The 16806-nt window shown below is 44.2% G+C and overlaps 1 protein-coding gene across 1 annotated transcript; it reads right to left on the bottom strand.

Annotated features, from left to right (window-relative positions):
* Positions 1-1965: 1965 nt before the first annotated feature.
* On the bottom strand, positions 1966-9345 carry LOC120915972 (chymotrypsin inhibitor-like). Its single transcript, XM_040326811.1, has 4 exons — positions 9262-9345; positions 5505-5531; positions 3731-3757; positions 1966-2261 (listed from the first exon to the last, which is right to left on the bottom strand). Exons 1-4 carry the CDS (start codon positions 9296-9298, stop codon positions 2083-2085), a joined length of 270 nt encoding a protein of 89 aa, XP_040182745.1. The 5' UTR covers positions 9299-9345; the 3' UTR covers positions 1966-2082.
* Between the last annotated feature and the right edge of the window lie 7461 nt (positions 9346-16806).

Below are 16806 nucleotides of genomic sequence, written 5' to 3'. Positions count from 1 at the left end.
GGCTTACCTGTAGGCAAAAGTAAAAAAAGTGGGTTTACAACCACTTTAACAAACGTATGTAGGCATAGGACACGCCCCCTGCCACACCCCCCTTAAAGGAGAATGATACAAAAAAAAAGATTGGTTAAACCCACAAGTGTAAGTGTAAGCCAGTAATCGTTTTTTCTTCTCCTCAAGCTGACAGTGAAAAAAAAGCTGGTCACTGGCTTATGTGAAAGGGACTTTATTCCAGAAGAGGAAGGAGGCACAGCTGCCTCGTGTGCCATCAGTACCCCCTGCTAGTGCCACCTGCAATTGCCCACAGTGCCCACCAGTGCCACCTATCAATGCCTCCTCAGTGCCACCTAGCAGTTCTAGCTATCAGTGCCCATCACTGCCACCCATCAGTGCCCTTCACTGCTTGCTATCAGTGCCACCTATCAATGCCACCCTTTAGTGCCACTTCTCAGTGCCCACCAGTGCCGCCTTATCAGTGCCCACCAGTGCAGCCCATCAGTGCAGCCCATCAGTGCAGCCCATCAGTGCCCATAAGTGCAGCCTCATCAGTGTACATCAATGAAAAATAAAAATTACCCGTTTGCAATATTTAATAACAAAATATAAAAAAATATAATTTTGTTTTTATTCGGTATTTAAATTTGTTTTTAACAAAAAATAAAACCTCAGAGGTGATCAAATACAACCAAAAGAAAGCTTTATTTGTGGGGAAAAAAATGATACGAATTTCTTTCGGGTACAGTGTTGTGTGACCGCGCAATTGTCATTCAAAGTGCGTCAGCGCTGAAAGCTGAAAATTGGTCTGGGCAAGAAGGGGGTTTAAGTGCCCAGTAAGCAATTGGTTAATACTTTCAATGAAATAAAATGTATAAGAAAACATGCCACAGTACAGGTGGGGAGGCAGAAAGGCACAGTAATGTGGGGGGAGGGGGGGCAGATTAATAAAATAAGAGTGACTATCCGGCAAATCCGGGACGGATGGCAAGTGCAATGTAATGCACGACTATTATGGGCACCCCTGTTAATCAAGATTATCAAGGTTGCCCATGCATTAAGACAGCCCTGCCTGCAAGAGGGTCCCGGGCTCCTGTGGCCCACCATTTCTTGGAGTAAAGACAAAGGGCCAGATCCACAAACGAATTACACCGGCGTATCTATGGATACGCCGGCGTAATTTTTAAAATGCCCCATCTTATCTGTGTTTTGTATCCACAAAACAAGATACGACTGAATCTGGGCTCGATCCGACAGGCGTACGTCTTAGTACGCCGTCGGATCTAAGGTACATATTTACGCTGGCCGATAGGTGGCGTTTTCGTAGATTTCCGCGGCGAGTATGCAAATTAGCTAGATACGGCGATCCACGAACGTACGTCCGGCCGGTGCATTTTTTTCCGTCGTTTCCGCAAGGCTTTTTTCGGCGTATAGTTACCCCTGCTATATGAGGCGTATCCTATGTTAAGTATGGCCGTCGTTCCCGCGTCGAATTTTGAAAATGTTACGTCGTTTGCGTAATAGGGCGAATAGGGCTTTGCGTAGAATGACGTCAACGTCGTAAGCATTGGCTTGTTGCGGGTTAATTTCGAGCATGCACACTGGGATACCCCCACGGACGTCGTATGCGCAGTTAAAAAAAAAACGTCATTTACGTCGGGTCAAGACGTATTACCATAAAACACGCCCCCATCACATACATTTGAATTGCGCGCCCTTACGCCGCCTAAGTTACACTACGCTGCCGTAACTTACGGCGGAAATTCTTTCAGGATACAAAAAAAAACTGTAAGTTACGGCGGCGTAGCGTATCAGAGATACGCTACGCCGGACGGAAGAATGCGCCGCGCTACGTGGATCTGCCCCAAAATTGTTTCCATTACACTTCTTTTTTTTTTTACCATTTTCTTTTCCTTTTTTTTTAAATATAACACGTAGGTTTACAGAATTGTCACATTGTAGCCAATAAGGAAATAATTGCAGAGGAAAATGTTTTATTTGTTACATTGTAATGCAGATCCAATCACGGGTATTACTGCTGCTGGGCATCATCTCTCCACCCCAGTCAGGAGGGAGTGGCATAGAGAAGATTTAGTCGCATTCTTCAGCCCGGACGCAGGTATTGGCGCTGTTATACATGTATCCTTTCTCGCACGCGCAGCCTATCTTGCACATAGCCATACAGATTTGTGGAGGGTTAGACCGGTTGGCACATGTGACTGGGCATGGGCTGGCACATGATGCATATACCTCATTTTCTTTACAGGAACCTGGAACACAAAGAGAGGAGAAGAAGTCACAGACAGGAAAACTAATAAAAATAAAACCCTAAAAAGAACCTGTCACTGACGTAAAAAAAAGGTCAATTAATTTAAAGGCACACTTGCAGTGATTTTCCTTTCCATAAATTATTTTTATTACCCGCTTAAGGACCGCCTCCTGCACATATACGTCGGCAGAATGGCACGGCTGGGCACAAGCACGTACAGGTACGTCCTCTTTAAGTGCCCAGCCGTGGGTCGCGGGCGCGCGCCCGGGACTCGGTCCGAAGCTCCGTGATCGCAGGACCCGCGGACCCGATCGCCGCTGGAGTCCCGCGATCGGTCCCCGGAGCTGAAGAACGAGGAGAGCTGTGTGTAAACACACCTTCCCCGTTCTTCTCTGTGGCGCCGTCATCGATTGTCTGTTCCCTTTTATAGGAAAACACAATCAATGACGTCACACCTACAGCCACACCCTCCTACAGTTAGAAACACAAATGAGGTCACACTTAACCCCTTCAGCGGCCCCTTGTGGTTAACTCCCAAACTGCAATTGTCATTTTCACAGTAAACAATGCATTTTTAATGCATTTTTTGGCTGTAAAAATGACAATGGTCCCAAAAATGTGTAAAAATTGTCCGAAGTGTCCGCCATAATGTCGCAGTCACGAAAAAAATCGCTGATCGCCGCCATTAGTAGTAAAAAATTTTTTTTTTTTTATAAAAATGCAATAAAACTATCCCCTATTTTGTAAACGCTATAAATTTTGTGCAAACCAATTGACAAACGCTTATTGCGATTTTTTTTTTTACCAAAAATAGGTAGAAGAATATGTATCGGCCTAAACTGAGAAAAAAAATGTTTTTATATATTTTTGGGGATATTTATTATAGCAAAAAGTAAAAAATATTGATTTTTTTTTCAAAATTGTCGCTCTATTTTTGTTTATAGCGCAAAAAATAAAAACCGCAGAGGTGATCAAATACCACCAAAAGAAAGCTCTATTTGTGGGGAAAAAAAAAAGATGCCAATTTTGTTTGGGAGCCACGTTGCATGACCGCGCAATTGTCAGTTAATAGCGACGCAGTGCCGAATCGGAAAAACTGGCCGGGTCCTTTACCTGCATTTTGGTCCGGGTCTTAAGTGGTTAAAAAGGTGGGGTTTACATGGGCATTGAAAAGGGGGTGGAGTCAGGGGTGGAGCCAATGGGGGGTGGCAAAATTAGGTTTTTGTCTAGGGTGCCTGAAATCCTTGCACCAGCCCTGGGTGGATGATAGCTAAACTCATCGCAATGACTTCAAAGATGTTGTAAAAAACATATTTTAAGGTTATATTGAGGTTTTATAAACAAGTCGTAGAACTGCAACAATGATTCCCCATGGGTGACGTCATTGAGTCTCTAGAAGTCCCCCGCTAGTTCTGATTGGTTTGCTTATCTCTACAGCACGGCTCAAAACTTCGTTCTCAGTAATCTCACCGTTTTGTTGATACGGGAAACTGGATGCTGTAAAACAGAAGGACAAACACCCTATTAACACACGCCATTGGTTAATGCGACAAGCAGTCACGGTGTGCAAAGTGCAATAACAACTCACTTGACTCTGAACTTGTAAATAATGAATTTTGATTGGACGGTGTGGAGTTACAACACAACTTTTATTTATGAGCCGCATTACTCATTGTTTCGTTTATTAACTAGCAATTGTTACAAATCTGTTCTGTGGGTGATAAAGCGCTGCACAAACTGTTGGCGCTATATAAATCCTGTAGAATAATAATTTGGCGATTTGACCTTCACCTTGCTTGGAAGATGTGCGCTGTTATTAAGTCATTTAGTAAAGGCGCCATTGTCTTGTATTCGGATCTGCTCCTGTGAACTGGTGATAGTTGATCTTCCAGCCTTAAAGGGGTTGTAAAGGTTCGTGTTTTTTCACCTTGATGCATCTTATGTGACACCTTACAGTGTCCCCCCCCCCCCCCTGTTTTGCTTACCTGAGCCCCGAATTTTCATGGACGCGATCCCACGTCGCTCTCTCCGCGGCTTCTCGGCTCTTCATTGGATAGATTGATAGCAGTGCAGCCATTGGCTCCCGCTGCTGTCAATCAAATCCAATGACGCGGGGCAGCAGGGGGCGGGACCGAGTCATACACCCGGTGGCTATGGACGCAGAGTGTATCACACAGGAGCGTGAGTGCAAGGCAACACCCCCTCGGGAGAGAGCTTTCCAGAGGGGGTTATCTATTGTGGGGGGGAGCCGGGAGAGCTGCCGTGGGACCCCTGAACAGGAGGATCGACCCTCGAAACGAACTGCACAGTGGAGGTAAGTATGATATGTTTGTTATTTTTTTTTTTTTATTATTTTTTTTAACGGGAACCTTTACAACCATTTTAATGTACTATGCACCCCCCCCCCCCCAGACCCCTCTTTTTTTCTTACCTGAGCCCAGGGCCGCCATCAGGAATTTTGGGGGCCCCTTATCCAGCTTCCGGCATGGGCCCTCTGGAGCAGAGAACCGGGGGTGGGGGGTTGCTGCCGCCGCGAATTGTTAGGGGGGGGGGGGGGGATTGCAGTTAAGAAGCGGATGGGGGCCCTAGGGACCTCTGGGCCCCTTACAAGAAAATAAAATGTAAAGAAAAGTTTTTATAAAAAAAAAGGGGGAGGGGTTGACATCCGGGGCCCTGGGGACCTCCGGGCCCCTTAAAAAAAAATTATTAAAAGAAAAAGGGGGGTTGCCATCCGGGCCCCTGGGGACCTCCAGGCCCCTTACAGGTGTACACCCCTGATGGCGACCCTGCCTGAGCCCGATTGTTGCAGTAATGGGGACGAGCCCAGCAGCTCCAGCCGCTGTCACAGTTCCTCATTGGATAGATTGATAGCAGCGGGAGCCATTGGCAAATCTAGTTAAACAAGAGACGGGGGTGCGGCTTAGTCCTGCTGTCTGTGACGGAGCAGCAGGACTCGGGAGAGGAGGAAGAGGAGGAGCCAGGAGCCCCACCGGACAATTTTTTTTTTTTATAATCACATTTTTTTATTATTATTAACAATATTCCATACAACCTTGTACATTCTTATGTTCTATCATTTACATACTAAACTTGAACATTGCAGGGAAAATCTACAATTGTCATATCAAAAACTTATCAATTATCCTAACCCCCCCCCACACACAAAAAGAGAAACCGGACAATTTAATTAAAAAAAAAAAAAAGAAAGAAAATTAAAAAAAAAACACTATTATTGGAAACGTACCTTTTCCAATGAATGACGCACAGACCACTATGGAAATAAGTAAGATTAAAAAATAAATTGGATGCAGGAAACCAAAACTACAATATTGCAAAATAATAAGAGATCACATTCATTTTGTAATTAAGCATCTACATTAGAGGGGGGGGCATTTACCTCTTATAATAGACCAGAGCAATTTTTACATGATTTACATTTCAATTGATCGAGAAAAAAAAAATAAACTACAGTAAAACCTCGGATTGTGAGCATAATTAATTCCAGAAACATGCTTGTAATCCAAAGCACTTGTATATCAAAGCGAATTTCCCCATAAGAAATAATGGAAACTCAAATGATTCGTTCCACAACCATTTATTCATAAGCCCTTCAGTTTATAGTCCATAACAAAAAAGATTCTAGCAATGTGATTGGTTGTGTACCTATAAAATGTCTCTCCACAAATGGAATCCTCCACAAGGGGATTAGAAGCAAAATCCAGCAGGAGCTTCCTGAGTATAAAAGAGAAGAGAGGCGCCTCTAAGTGTAGCAATATGGTTTCATTTAATGAAGGTACAACATTTAGCAACTCACATGGCTGAAGAATCAAAGAGGTACATCTAAGTATGCAGGGATCCGGGGGAAAAGCTGTCCACATAGACCGTCCTACTCACCGCCGGCTCTCAGTCTGCATTTGTGACCAGGAAGACTACCCTGCAATAGAGCGATCTGAAAGCGAGGCTTTAACCACTCGTGGAAGGGACGACATCAATGGCGGTGAGGAGGATGGTCTATTTGGACAGCTTGACCCCGGATCCCTGCCTGTTTTAATCATCAACCAAGTGAGTTTCTAAATGTTTTACTTTCATTAAATGTAACCATATTGCTACACTTAGAGGCGCCTCTCTTCTCTTTTATACTCAGTTGTGACATGACGCTACTCTTATATCAAGACATTATTTAATTATTATTATTTAAATGTTGCTTGTCTTGCAAAACGCTCTCAAACCAAGTTACTCTCAAACCAAGGTTTTACTGTATAAGAAATGCTCCTCTTCTCTACTTTGATCAGACAGTAAAACAGAGATGTTGCTACTTTAGACAAATAATTATACATTTTATTCTATAATTTAAAGCAGTTGTAAACCGCGGATTTAAAAAAAAAAAAAAAAAAAAAACTCTAAGGCAATAGCATAATGAGCTAGGGCTATGTGATTGGCTGGAGCCGCGATGACGTCACTCCCTCGGTTTCGGCACAAAGCTCTGAAGTTTTGGCAAGGTATGTCGGACCGCCGCACGACTATTTACGTCGGCAGAATGCCACGGCTGGGCACATGGACGTACAGGTACGTCTCCTTTAAGATGCCCAGCCGTGGGTCGTGACCCGGTCCTGTCCTCCGTGACCGCGCCCGCGGGACCCGCGGACCCGATCGCCGTCGCCGATCGGGTCACAGGAGCTGAAGAACGAGGAGAGGTGAGTGTAAACAAACCTTCCCTGTTCTTCTCTGTGGCAGTGATCGTCTGTTCCCTGATATAGGGAACGACGATCAGTGACGTCACACGTCCAACCCCGCCCCCCTACAGTTAGAAACACACATTAGGTCACACTTAACCCCTACAGCGCCCCCCGTGGTTAACCCCTTCACTGCCAGTGTCATTTTCACAGTAAACAATGCATTTTTATAGCAATTTTTGCTGTGAAAAAGGCAATGGTCCCAAAAATGTGTCAAAATTGTCTGATGTGTCCCCCATAATGTCGCAGTCACAAAAAAAAAAACGCTGATCGCCGCCATTAGTAGTAAAAAAAAAAAAATTATTAATAAAAATGCCATAAAACTATCCCCTATTTGGTAAACGCTATAAATTCCGTGCAAACCAACCGATAAACGCTTATTGCGATTTTTTTTTTTTACAAAAATATGTAGAGGAATACGTATCGGCCTAAACTGAGGAAAAAACTATTTTTTTTATATATTTTTGGGGGATATTTATTATTGCAAAAAGTAAAAAATATTGCATTTTTTTTTTAAATTGACGCTATATTTTTTTTTATAGCGCAAAAAATAAAAAACGCAGGGGTGATCAAATACCACCAAAAGAAATCTCTATTTGTGGGGAAAAAAGGGACGCCAATTTAGTTTGGGAGCCACGTCGCACGACCGCGCAATTGTCTGTTAAATCGACGCAGTGCTGAATCGCAAAAAGGGCGGTCCTTAACCTACATAAAGGTCCGGGTCTTAACCGGTTAAGAGCGCATGCACTAGTGATGTCATGGGCTACATGCAAAAAAAAATTGACAGAACAAAACAAGTGGAAAAAGGATTAAATATCAATGGTGACAAAAATCAAAATAAACAAAAAAATCATCAGAAAAATAATAGGGGAAGTATATAAACTAAGGCTTGTCAGGGTTCTAATCTTTACATTTATATATCTTTATTTTTTTTATTTATTTGTATTTGTATTTATTTGTATTGCATTTATATTTATTTATTTGCTAGATTTTATTTTAGTTACACATGCTATTAGTTCCCTTTTAACCCTTTGTTAAAAGGTGGTTAAATAGGAATAAACACTGTGTTATATAGTCAGTCAAAAGATCCACATCAACAAATGGAACTTAAAGTGGTTGTAAACCCACTTTTTGTACTTTTACCTACAGGTAAGCCTATAACAAGGCTTACCTGTAGGTAAGGAGAATATCTCGTAAACCTGCAGGGTTTAGGAGATATTCCCCTCGCAATGCGCCACTGCGCATGCGCAGGGGGGATCTACGGCGAAAGGACCGGCAGCCGCCGGACCTTGCCGAGTTTTAAATCTCCCGCACGCGGGAGTGACGTCATCGCTGCTCCAGCCAATCACAGCGCTGGAGCGGCGATACCCGGAAGACACGCCGAGGCAAGATGAAATCTCGCTCGGCGTGAACCAGGTAAGTACTACGCACCTCGTTCCAAAGTAAGTATTTCATAATGAGCTAATATGCGGTGCATACTAGCTCATTATGACTTTTCCCTTACAGGAGGAAAAAAAATAAAAATATTTCATGCGGGTTTACAACCGCTCTAACAAATTAATAATAATAAAAAATAACATTATTATTATTTATTATTAATTTGTTACGTTCCATTCGTTATTTTTGGATGATTCGTAACTTCGGATAAATTTGTATTCGTTACGTTCACTAACAGCCAAATTTGAAAGGAAATTCCAATACCTATAATTTAATAGTTAGTTATTATTGCATTGTAAAGCGCTGTGCAAACTGTTGGCGCTATATAAATCCTGGATAATAATTATAAAAATAATAATAATAATAATAAAATAAAAATAATAATATAAATAATAATATAAATAATGATATAAATAATAATATAAATAATAATATAAATAATATTAATATTAATATAGATATTATTTAAAATGTTCGGATTTTCTTTCTTCTTTTTTTGAATTTATGAATTTATGAATTTACAAATTTTCAAATGTACGAATATATGAAATTACAAATTTTTGAATTTACGAATTTATGAATTATCGAATAAATACGAAATTAGGAATTTTCGAAACATGCGAATTGCGATCATAACGAATTACCCGAAAAACTAAAATGAAATGAAAATTACCACATTTTTCGGCAGTGCATATGTCTACTTTAGAAACAACTTTAACATCAAAAGAAGAATGAACTTGTTATTTTGCAATAATATTACATGTAATAATAATAATAATAATAATAATAATAATAATATTATTAATAATTATAATAATAAATAGAGCTTACCGAACCCGCACAGCAGAAGAATTGCTCCGACCTTCATCTTCCTGTCCTCTAACCTTAATTAAAAAAAAAATCTAAATCGCCTTTTTATAAAAAAGAGAATATAAACGAAGATGAGATACAGAGGAGAGGGGCGTACCTTTCCCACGCTATGCTGCGTCTTGTATGTTTAGTTACACTCCATTCCTTTTATTGATCTGCTTTATGTACATTGGAAGCCGGTCACTTATTTGTTTAACGTTCTCTGAGCTCAGCTGGATTACCGAAAGGGATAAAAAGTATCGAATGTACAATTGTGTGGAAAGATTTGGACAAAATTTGATACCAATAAATTAATTCTATTATTTATTTTCATGCAAATGCAGATATGTGTCAACATCCGAGACAAACATAAGAAATATATTACATAAGAACATCAGATTTCCCATCGCTATCACCTCAAATGCCACAGCTGAAGACGGTTCATGACATTTCCTATCCATAAGGGCAACCTTAAAGTGTATGGGCCAGATTCACGTACAAGAGCGCCGGTGTTACGTAACCCGTTTACCATACACCGCCGCAATTTTCCAGTTTTAGTGCCCGATCCACAAAGCACTTACCTGGAAACTTGCGGCGGTGTATCGTAAAGACGTCCGGCGCAAGGCGGGCCAATTCAAATGGGCATGTGCCATTTAAATTAGGCGCGCTCCCGCGCCGGACCTGCTGCACATGCTCCGTTTTCGCAATTCCTGACGTGCTTTGCGCGCAGTGACGTCATTTTTTCGAACGCCGACGTGCGTAGCGTAATTACGTATTCCCGGACGGCTTACGCAAACGACGTTCATTTTTAAATTTCGACGCGGGAACGACGGCCATACTTTAGACAGCACATACGTTTGCTGACTAAAGTTAGGGCACCAAAAACGACGACTAACTTTGCGACGGGAAACTAGACTAGCGGCGACGTAGCGAACGCGAAAATCCATCGTGGATCGCTGTAACTCCTAATTTGCATACCCGACGCTGGTTTACGACGTGAACTCCCCCCAGCGGCGGCCGCGGTACTGCATCCTAAGATCCGACAGTGTAAAACAATTACACCTGTCGGATCTAAGGGCTAACTATGCGTAACTGATTCTATGAACCAGTCGCATAGATAGAAACAGGGATACGCCGTCGTATCTCTTTTGTGAATCTGGCCCTATTTTACCCAAAATATTTATTTTCTTGATGTGTGTTCACATTTTACCCCCCCCCCCTTCCTGACTAGGCCATTTTTTGCGAATACGGCACTGCATAACTTTAACTGCTTGCCGACTGCCCCACGTGCATTTACGTCGGCAGAATGGCACGGGCAGGCAAAGCAACGTATATATACATTGCTTTGAACCTGCCGCCTAGCGTGTGCGCTCGCGCCAGCAGGGGTCTCCGTGACCGCGCGACCCGCGGACTCGATGTCCCGCAATCAGGTCACGGAACGGCAGAACGGGGGGGATGCCTTTGTAAAGCCTGTTCTGCCTAGTGACAGGACACTGATGCCGCGTACACACGATCGGTTAAACCGATGAGAATGGTCTGATGGACCGTTTTCATCGGTCAAAACCGATCGTGTGTGGGCGCCATCGATTATTTATCCATCGGTTAAAAAAAAGCCAACTTGTTTTAAATTTAACCGATGGATTCCTAACCGATGGAAAAAAAACGATCGTTAGTAGGCACGACCATCGGTTAAAAATCCACGCATGCTCAGAATCAAGTCGACGCATGCTTGGAAGCATTGAAATTCATTTTTTTCAGCACGTCGTTGTGTTTTACGTCACCGCATTCTGACACGATCGTTTTTTTTAACCGATGGTGTGTACGCACGACGGACCATTAGTCAGCTTCATCGGTTAACCGATGAAAATGGTCCATCAGACTGTTCTCATCGGATGGACTGATCGTGTGTACGCGGCATTATCGTCTGCTCCCCATCGGGAGAAGCGATCAGTGTCGTGTCACAGTAAGCCCTGCCCCCTAACAGTTAGAATCACTCCCTAGGACACACTTAACCCCTTCCTCGCCCCCCCTAGTGGTTAACCCCTTCACTGCCAGTCACACTTATAAAGTAATCGGTGCATTTTTATAGCGCTGATCACTGTATGGTCCCAAAATGGCTCCAAAACTGTCCGATGTGTCCGCCATAATGTCGCAGTCACGATAAAAATCGCTGATCGCCGCCATTAATAGTAAAAAAAGAATTAATAATAAAAATGCCGTAAAACTATCCCCTGTTTTGTAGACGCTATAACTTTTGCGCAAACTAATCAATAAACGCTTATTGCGATTTTTTTTACCAAAAATATGTAGAAGAATACGTATCGGCCTAAATTCGTTTTTTTTTATAAATTTTTCGGGGATATTTATTTATAGCAAAAAGTAAAAAAAAATATATAGATTTTTTTTTTCAAAATTGTCGCTCTATTTTTGTTTATAGCGCCTAAAAATGAAAACCGCAGAGGTGATCAAATACCTCAAAAAGAAATCTCTATTTGTGGGGAAATAAGGACGTTAATTTTGTTTGGGAGCCACGTCGCACGACCGCGCAATTGTCAGTTAAAGCGACGCAGTGCCGAATCGCAAAAACTGGCCAGGTCCTTTACCTGCCTAAAGGTCCGGGTCTTAAGTGGTTAAAGGTACCATAAAAATACAATACTTTTCAGTTATAATAGATACTTCTTTACTGATTTTTGGATCCACTGTGGATCCTAAAATACCGCACAATTTCTTATTTTTATACGGTATGTGCGTAAGTGCCACAAATAAGTCAGGTTACTCCCCCGGATTTTCCAGCAGGGCCCCAAACCGGAAAGATCACTTTGTTCACGTCACACCTTGCTGTGTCTTTCATGGGTGATTTACGTTTACTGCACTCCTGAGTCCTGAACAATGTGATCTTACTTCAGAATGGGAAGGAATGACATATAAAAACAAACATAAAAATGACAACATCTCTCTGAAAATGAAACAAATAATTGCAAAATCTATTGCCTAATAGAGGATTTTTTTGGGGACATAGCTTGATGTATATACAAGAAGTAATCATGGGCCAGATTCACAAAAGGGTTACGACGGCGTATCCCTGGCCCGTAATTTAGAGAGCAATTGCGCCTGCGAAACCATAGTTACGCAGCGCAATTGCTGACTTGCTCCGGCGTTACGAATGCTCCTGATTCAGGAACATCGTAACGCCGACTGCAGCCTAAAATCTGCGTGGCATAAGGCTCTTATGCCACACATATTTTAGGCTGCATTCTTGCGTTGGCCGCTAGGGGGCGCTCCCATTGTGCTCAGTGTATAGTATGCAAATTGCATACTAACACCGATTCACAATGTTGCGCGAGCCCTGCGTACGCAATTTACGTTGTTTCCCTACGGCGTGTTTAGCGTAAGACTGCCCCTTCTAATAGTAGGGGCAGCCAATGCTAAAGGATACCCTTCGTTCCCGCGTCGCCAAATTTGAATTTCACGTCGTTTGCGTAAGTGATTTGTGAATGGCGCTGGACGCCATTCACGTTCACTTGGAAGCAAATGACGTCCTTTCGACGTCATTTGCCGCAATGCACGTCGGGAAAGTTTCCCGACGGAGCATGCGCTCTACGCTCGGTGCGGGAGCGCGCCTAATTTAAATGATTCCCGCCCCATACGGGATCATTTACATTAGGCGCCCTTACGCAGGGCAATTTTAAAGAGCGCACACGCCGTGAATCGCGTGCAGCGCAGATAATTTGCGGGGGCGCAGGGCAAAAACGCTGCCCTGTGCCTCCGTAAAAAAGGGGCAAATCTCTTTGAATCCGGGCCTCTGTTTCTACTTATGCGGCTGATTCATAGAATCAGTTACGCATAGATATCCAGCAACTCTATTTTACCCGTCGCGATTCATAAAACCTCGGCGCAACGTAACTTCGAGCAAAGCACGTCGGGAAAATAGCGTCGGGAGCATGCGCAGTACGTCCGGCGCGGGAGCGCGCCTAATTTAAATGGGACTCGCCCCATTTGAATTGGCCCGCCTTGCGTCGGACTGATTTAGGATACACCGCCGCAAATTTCCAGGTAAGTGCTTTGTGGATCGGGCACTAACCTGTGTAATTTGCGGCGGTGTAACTTAAATCGGAAAAGTTACGTTGCGCCCGCTGGTTGTGAATCTGGCCCCATGTTCCTATAAGAAGTAGAGCAGAGCTGGACTGAGACCAAAATTTGGCCCTGGACTTCATCCAGACCGGCCTACTTTATGGGGCAGATTCTCGTACAGCCGCGCAAAATTGCGTATCTCATTTACGTTACGCCTCCGCAACCTACACGGGCAAGTGCTGTATTCTCAAAGCACTTGCTCCGTAAGTTGCGGCGGCGTAGCGTAAATCGACTGGCGTAAGCCCGCCTAATTCAAATGTGGAACAGGGGGGCGTGTTTTATGTAAAATAACCATGACCCGACGTAATTGACGTTTTTCACGAACGGCGCATGCGCCGTCCGTGGAAATCTCCCAGTGTGCATTGCTCCAAATACGCTGCAAGGACGTATTGGTTTTGACGTGAACGTAAATTACGTCCAGCCCCATTCACGGACGACTTACGCAAACGACGTAAAATATTTAAAATTTGACGCGGGAACGACGTCCATACTTAACATTGGTACACCGCATGTACGCCACCATATAGCAGGGGTAACTTTACACTGGGAAAAGCCTACCGTAAACGGCGTATCTGTACTGCGTCGGCCGGGCGTACATTCGTGAATTCGCGTATCTAGCTGATTTGCATATTTTGACGCGTAAATCAGCGTACACGCCCCTAGCGGCCAGCGTAAATATGCAGTTACGATCCGACGGCGTAAGAGACTTACGCCGGTCGGACCTAATAGAAATCAATGCGTAACTGATTCTAAGAATCAGGCGCATAGATACGACGGCAGAACTCAGAGATACGACGGCGTATCTGGAGATACGCCGTCGTATCTCCTTTGTGAATCTGGGCCTAAGTTTGCAAACAAGCACAAAAACAGTAAATAAACTATACGTAATTGTGCAAAAAAAAATATAAGCAGCATAACATAAGGACTCCTCACTCACTCACCTCTTTTATTATTTCACTTATTCTCTCTGTATTTTTCCTCATCCTTCTCACATCACTATATGAAGTGGAGGGCGAGCTGCACAGCCATTACTGTGACAGGCTGTCACTGAAACCGGCCCACTGAGCCATCGGCCCACCGGGAAACTCCCTGTAGTCCCTATGGCCAGTACACGTCTGAAGTAGAGCAACCGGTGCACTACAGGTTTTATGTATAAAAAAACTTTGCTGTATGAATGTGGCAAACATTTGCCTTATTTTGTGTAATAAAACGATCGCCTAAGCTGCAAAGCAGGGATAAGAAACAAAGAGATCTGTGAAAGAAAGCAGCAAATACAACACACATTACACATTGTTAGGCACACATTTAACCCCTCGATCACCTGAGATGTTAACCCCTTCCCAGCCAGTGTTAGTTCAGCGATAGAATACAGGCTTCACTGGTGATGTCAGTGGCAGGAAGTTCCCCTCCAGCACGGTGGCGGACATTTTTTTTGTGGGGGCGGCAGACAGTTCTACCCCCTATCCCGGTCAGTCGGGTCTGGAGCACTTACCCCATCTATGGTGTGCCCCCTGGTTCGGTGGCAGCTTCCCCCTGCTCTCTACGGGCATTGCGGCGGCTTCGGTTTCCTCCCTCCTCCTCGATGGCAAAATTGGGACTCTTCTCTTTTCGGGCCGCCGCGGGGCACAAGCGATCGGAAATTCCGACGACAAATGTTCGATGTGATCTTTTTGTAGGATCCATCGGAACATTTGCTGTCGGAATTACCGACAACAAAAATTTGAGCGCTGGATTTCTCGAATTTTTCGACAACAAAAGTTCTTGTCGGAAATTCCGATCGTCTGTATGCAATTCGGACGCACGAAAATCCTACGCATGCTCGGAATCATTGAACTTAATTTTAGTGTTGTACGTGACCGCGCTCTTGACGTTCGGAATTTCAGACAACATTTGTGTGACCGTGTGTATGCAACGCGTGTTTGAGCCGACATTCCGTTGGAAAAAAAATCAGCGGTTTTCTTGTCGGAATTTCCGATCGCGTGTACGTGTCATCGGACCTGCTTCTGATTGGCCAGATGGATGATCAGTGTTTCAATTAGGGTTGTCCCGATATCACTTTTTTAGGAGTACAAGCGCCAATACTTTTTTTCATGTACTCGCCGATACCGAATATCGATACTTTTTTTTAAATGTGTCCCCAAATGCAGCCATGTCCCCCCCCATATATGCAGCCGTGTCCCCCCACATATATCCAGCCATATCCCCCCACATATATCCAGCCATGTCTCCCCACATATATCCAGCCGTGTCCCCCCACATATATCCAGCCATATCCCCCCACATATATCCAGCCATGTCCCCCCATATATTGCAGCCATGTCCCCCCCATATATTGCAGCCATGTCCCCCCACATATATTGCAGCCATGTCCCCCCACATATATCGAGCCGTGTCCCCCCATATATTGCAGCCATGTCCCCCAACATATATTGCAGCCATATCCCCCCACATATATCCAGCCATGTCCCCCCATATATTGCAGCCATGTCCACCCACATATATCCAGCCATGTCCCCCCATATATTGCAGCCATGTCCCCCCACATATATCCAGCCATATCCCCCCACATATATCCAGCCATGTCCCCCCATATATTGCAGCCATGTCCCCCCACATATATCCAGCCATGTCCCCCCACATATATCCAGCCATGTCCCCCCATATATTGCAGCCATGTCCCCCCACATATATCCAGCCATGTCCCCCCACATATATCCAGCCATATCCCCCCACATATATCCAGCCATATCCCCCCACATATATCCAGCCATGGCCCCCCACATATATCCAGCCATGTCCCCCCATATATTGCAGCCATGTCCCCCATACCTAGTAGATGATGATGATGCCGCCGCTGCTGCCGCGTTAATCAGCATGCATTACAGCGCGCATTACAGGCAGCTTTCGTTTGAAATCCCTGCCACGCCGTGTATAGACACTCCCCCTTTCTCGGGATTGGACAGATCCGTCCAATCCCGAGCAAGGGGGAGTGTCTATACATGGCGCGGCGGGGATTACAACTATTTAAACGAAAGCTGCCTGTAATGTTCCTCGCACGCTGATTAACACGGCAGCGGCGGCGGGGGGACAAGTATTCTATTCAGGCATCGGGGGCATTTGCGGGAGTACAAGTACTCCCGCAAATACTCGGTATCGGTCCCGATACCGATACTGGTATCGGTATCGGGAGTCGGGACAACCCTAGTTTCAATAGCAAATATTCATTCGCTGCTGTAACACCTGGGTGGGTTACTGGTGCAGTGCTCCACAATAGATGTGGATATGGAAAATAGGAGTCGCAGACACAGACACAGACGCGCACACAGGCTCAGGCGGAACTGGATGGATGGCTGTCTTTATTCAACCGTATCAACTATGTAGTTGTACAGCAACATT

This window comes from Rana temporaria, chromosome 10 (genome assembly GCF_905171775.1).
Source record: "Rana temporaria chromosome 10, aRanTem1.1, whole genome shotgun sequence".
NCBI classification, from domain to species: domain Eukaryota; kingdom Metazoa; phylum Chordata; class Amphibia; order Anura; family Ranidae; genus Rana; species Rana temporaria.
This window is presented reverse-complemented; position numbering and strand designations above follow the sequence as displayed.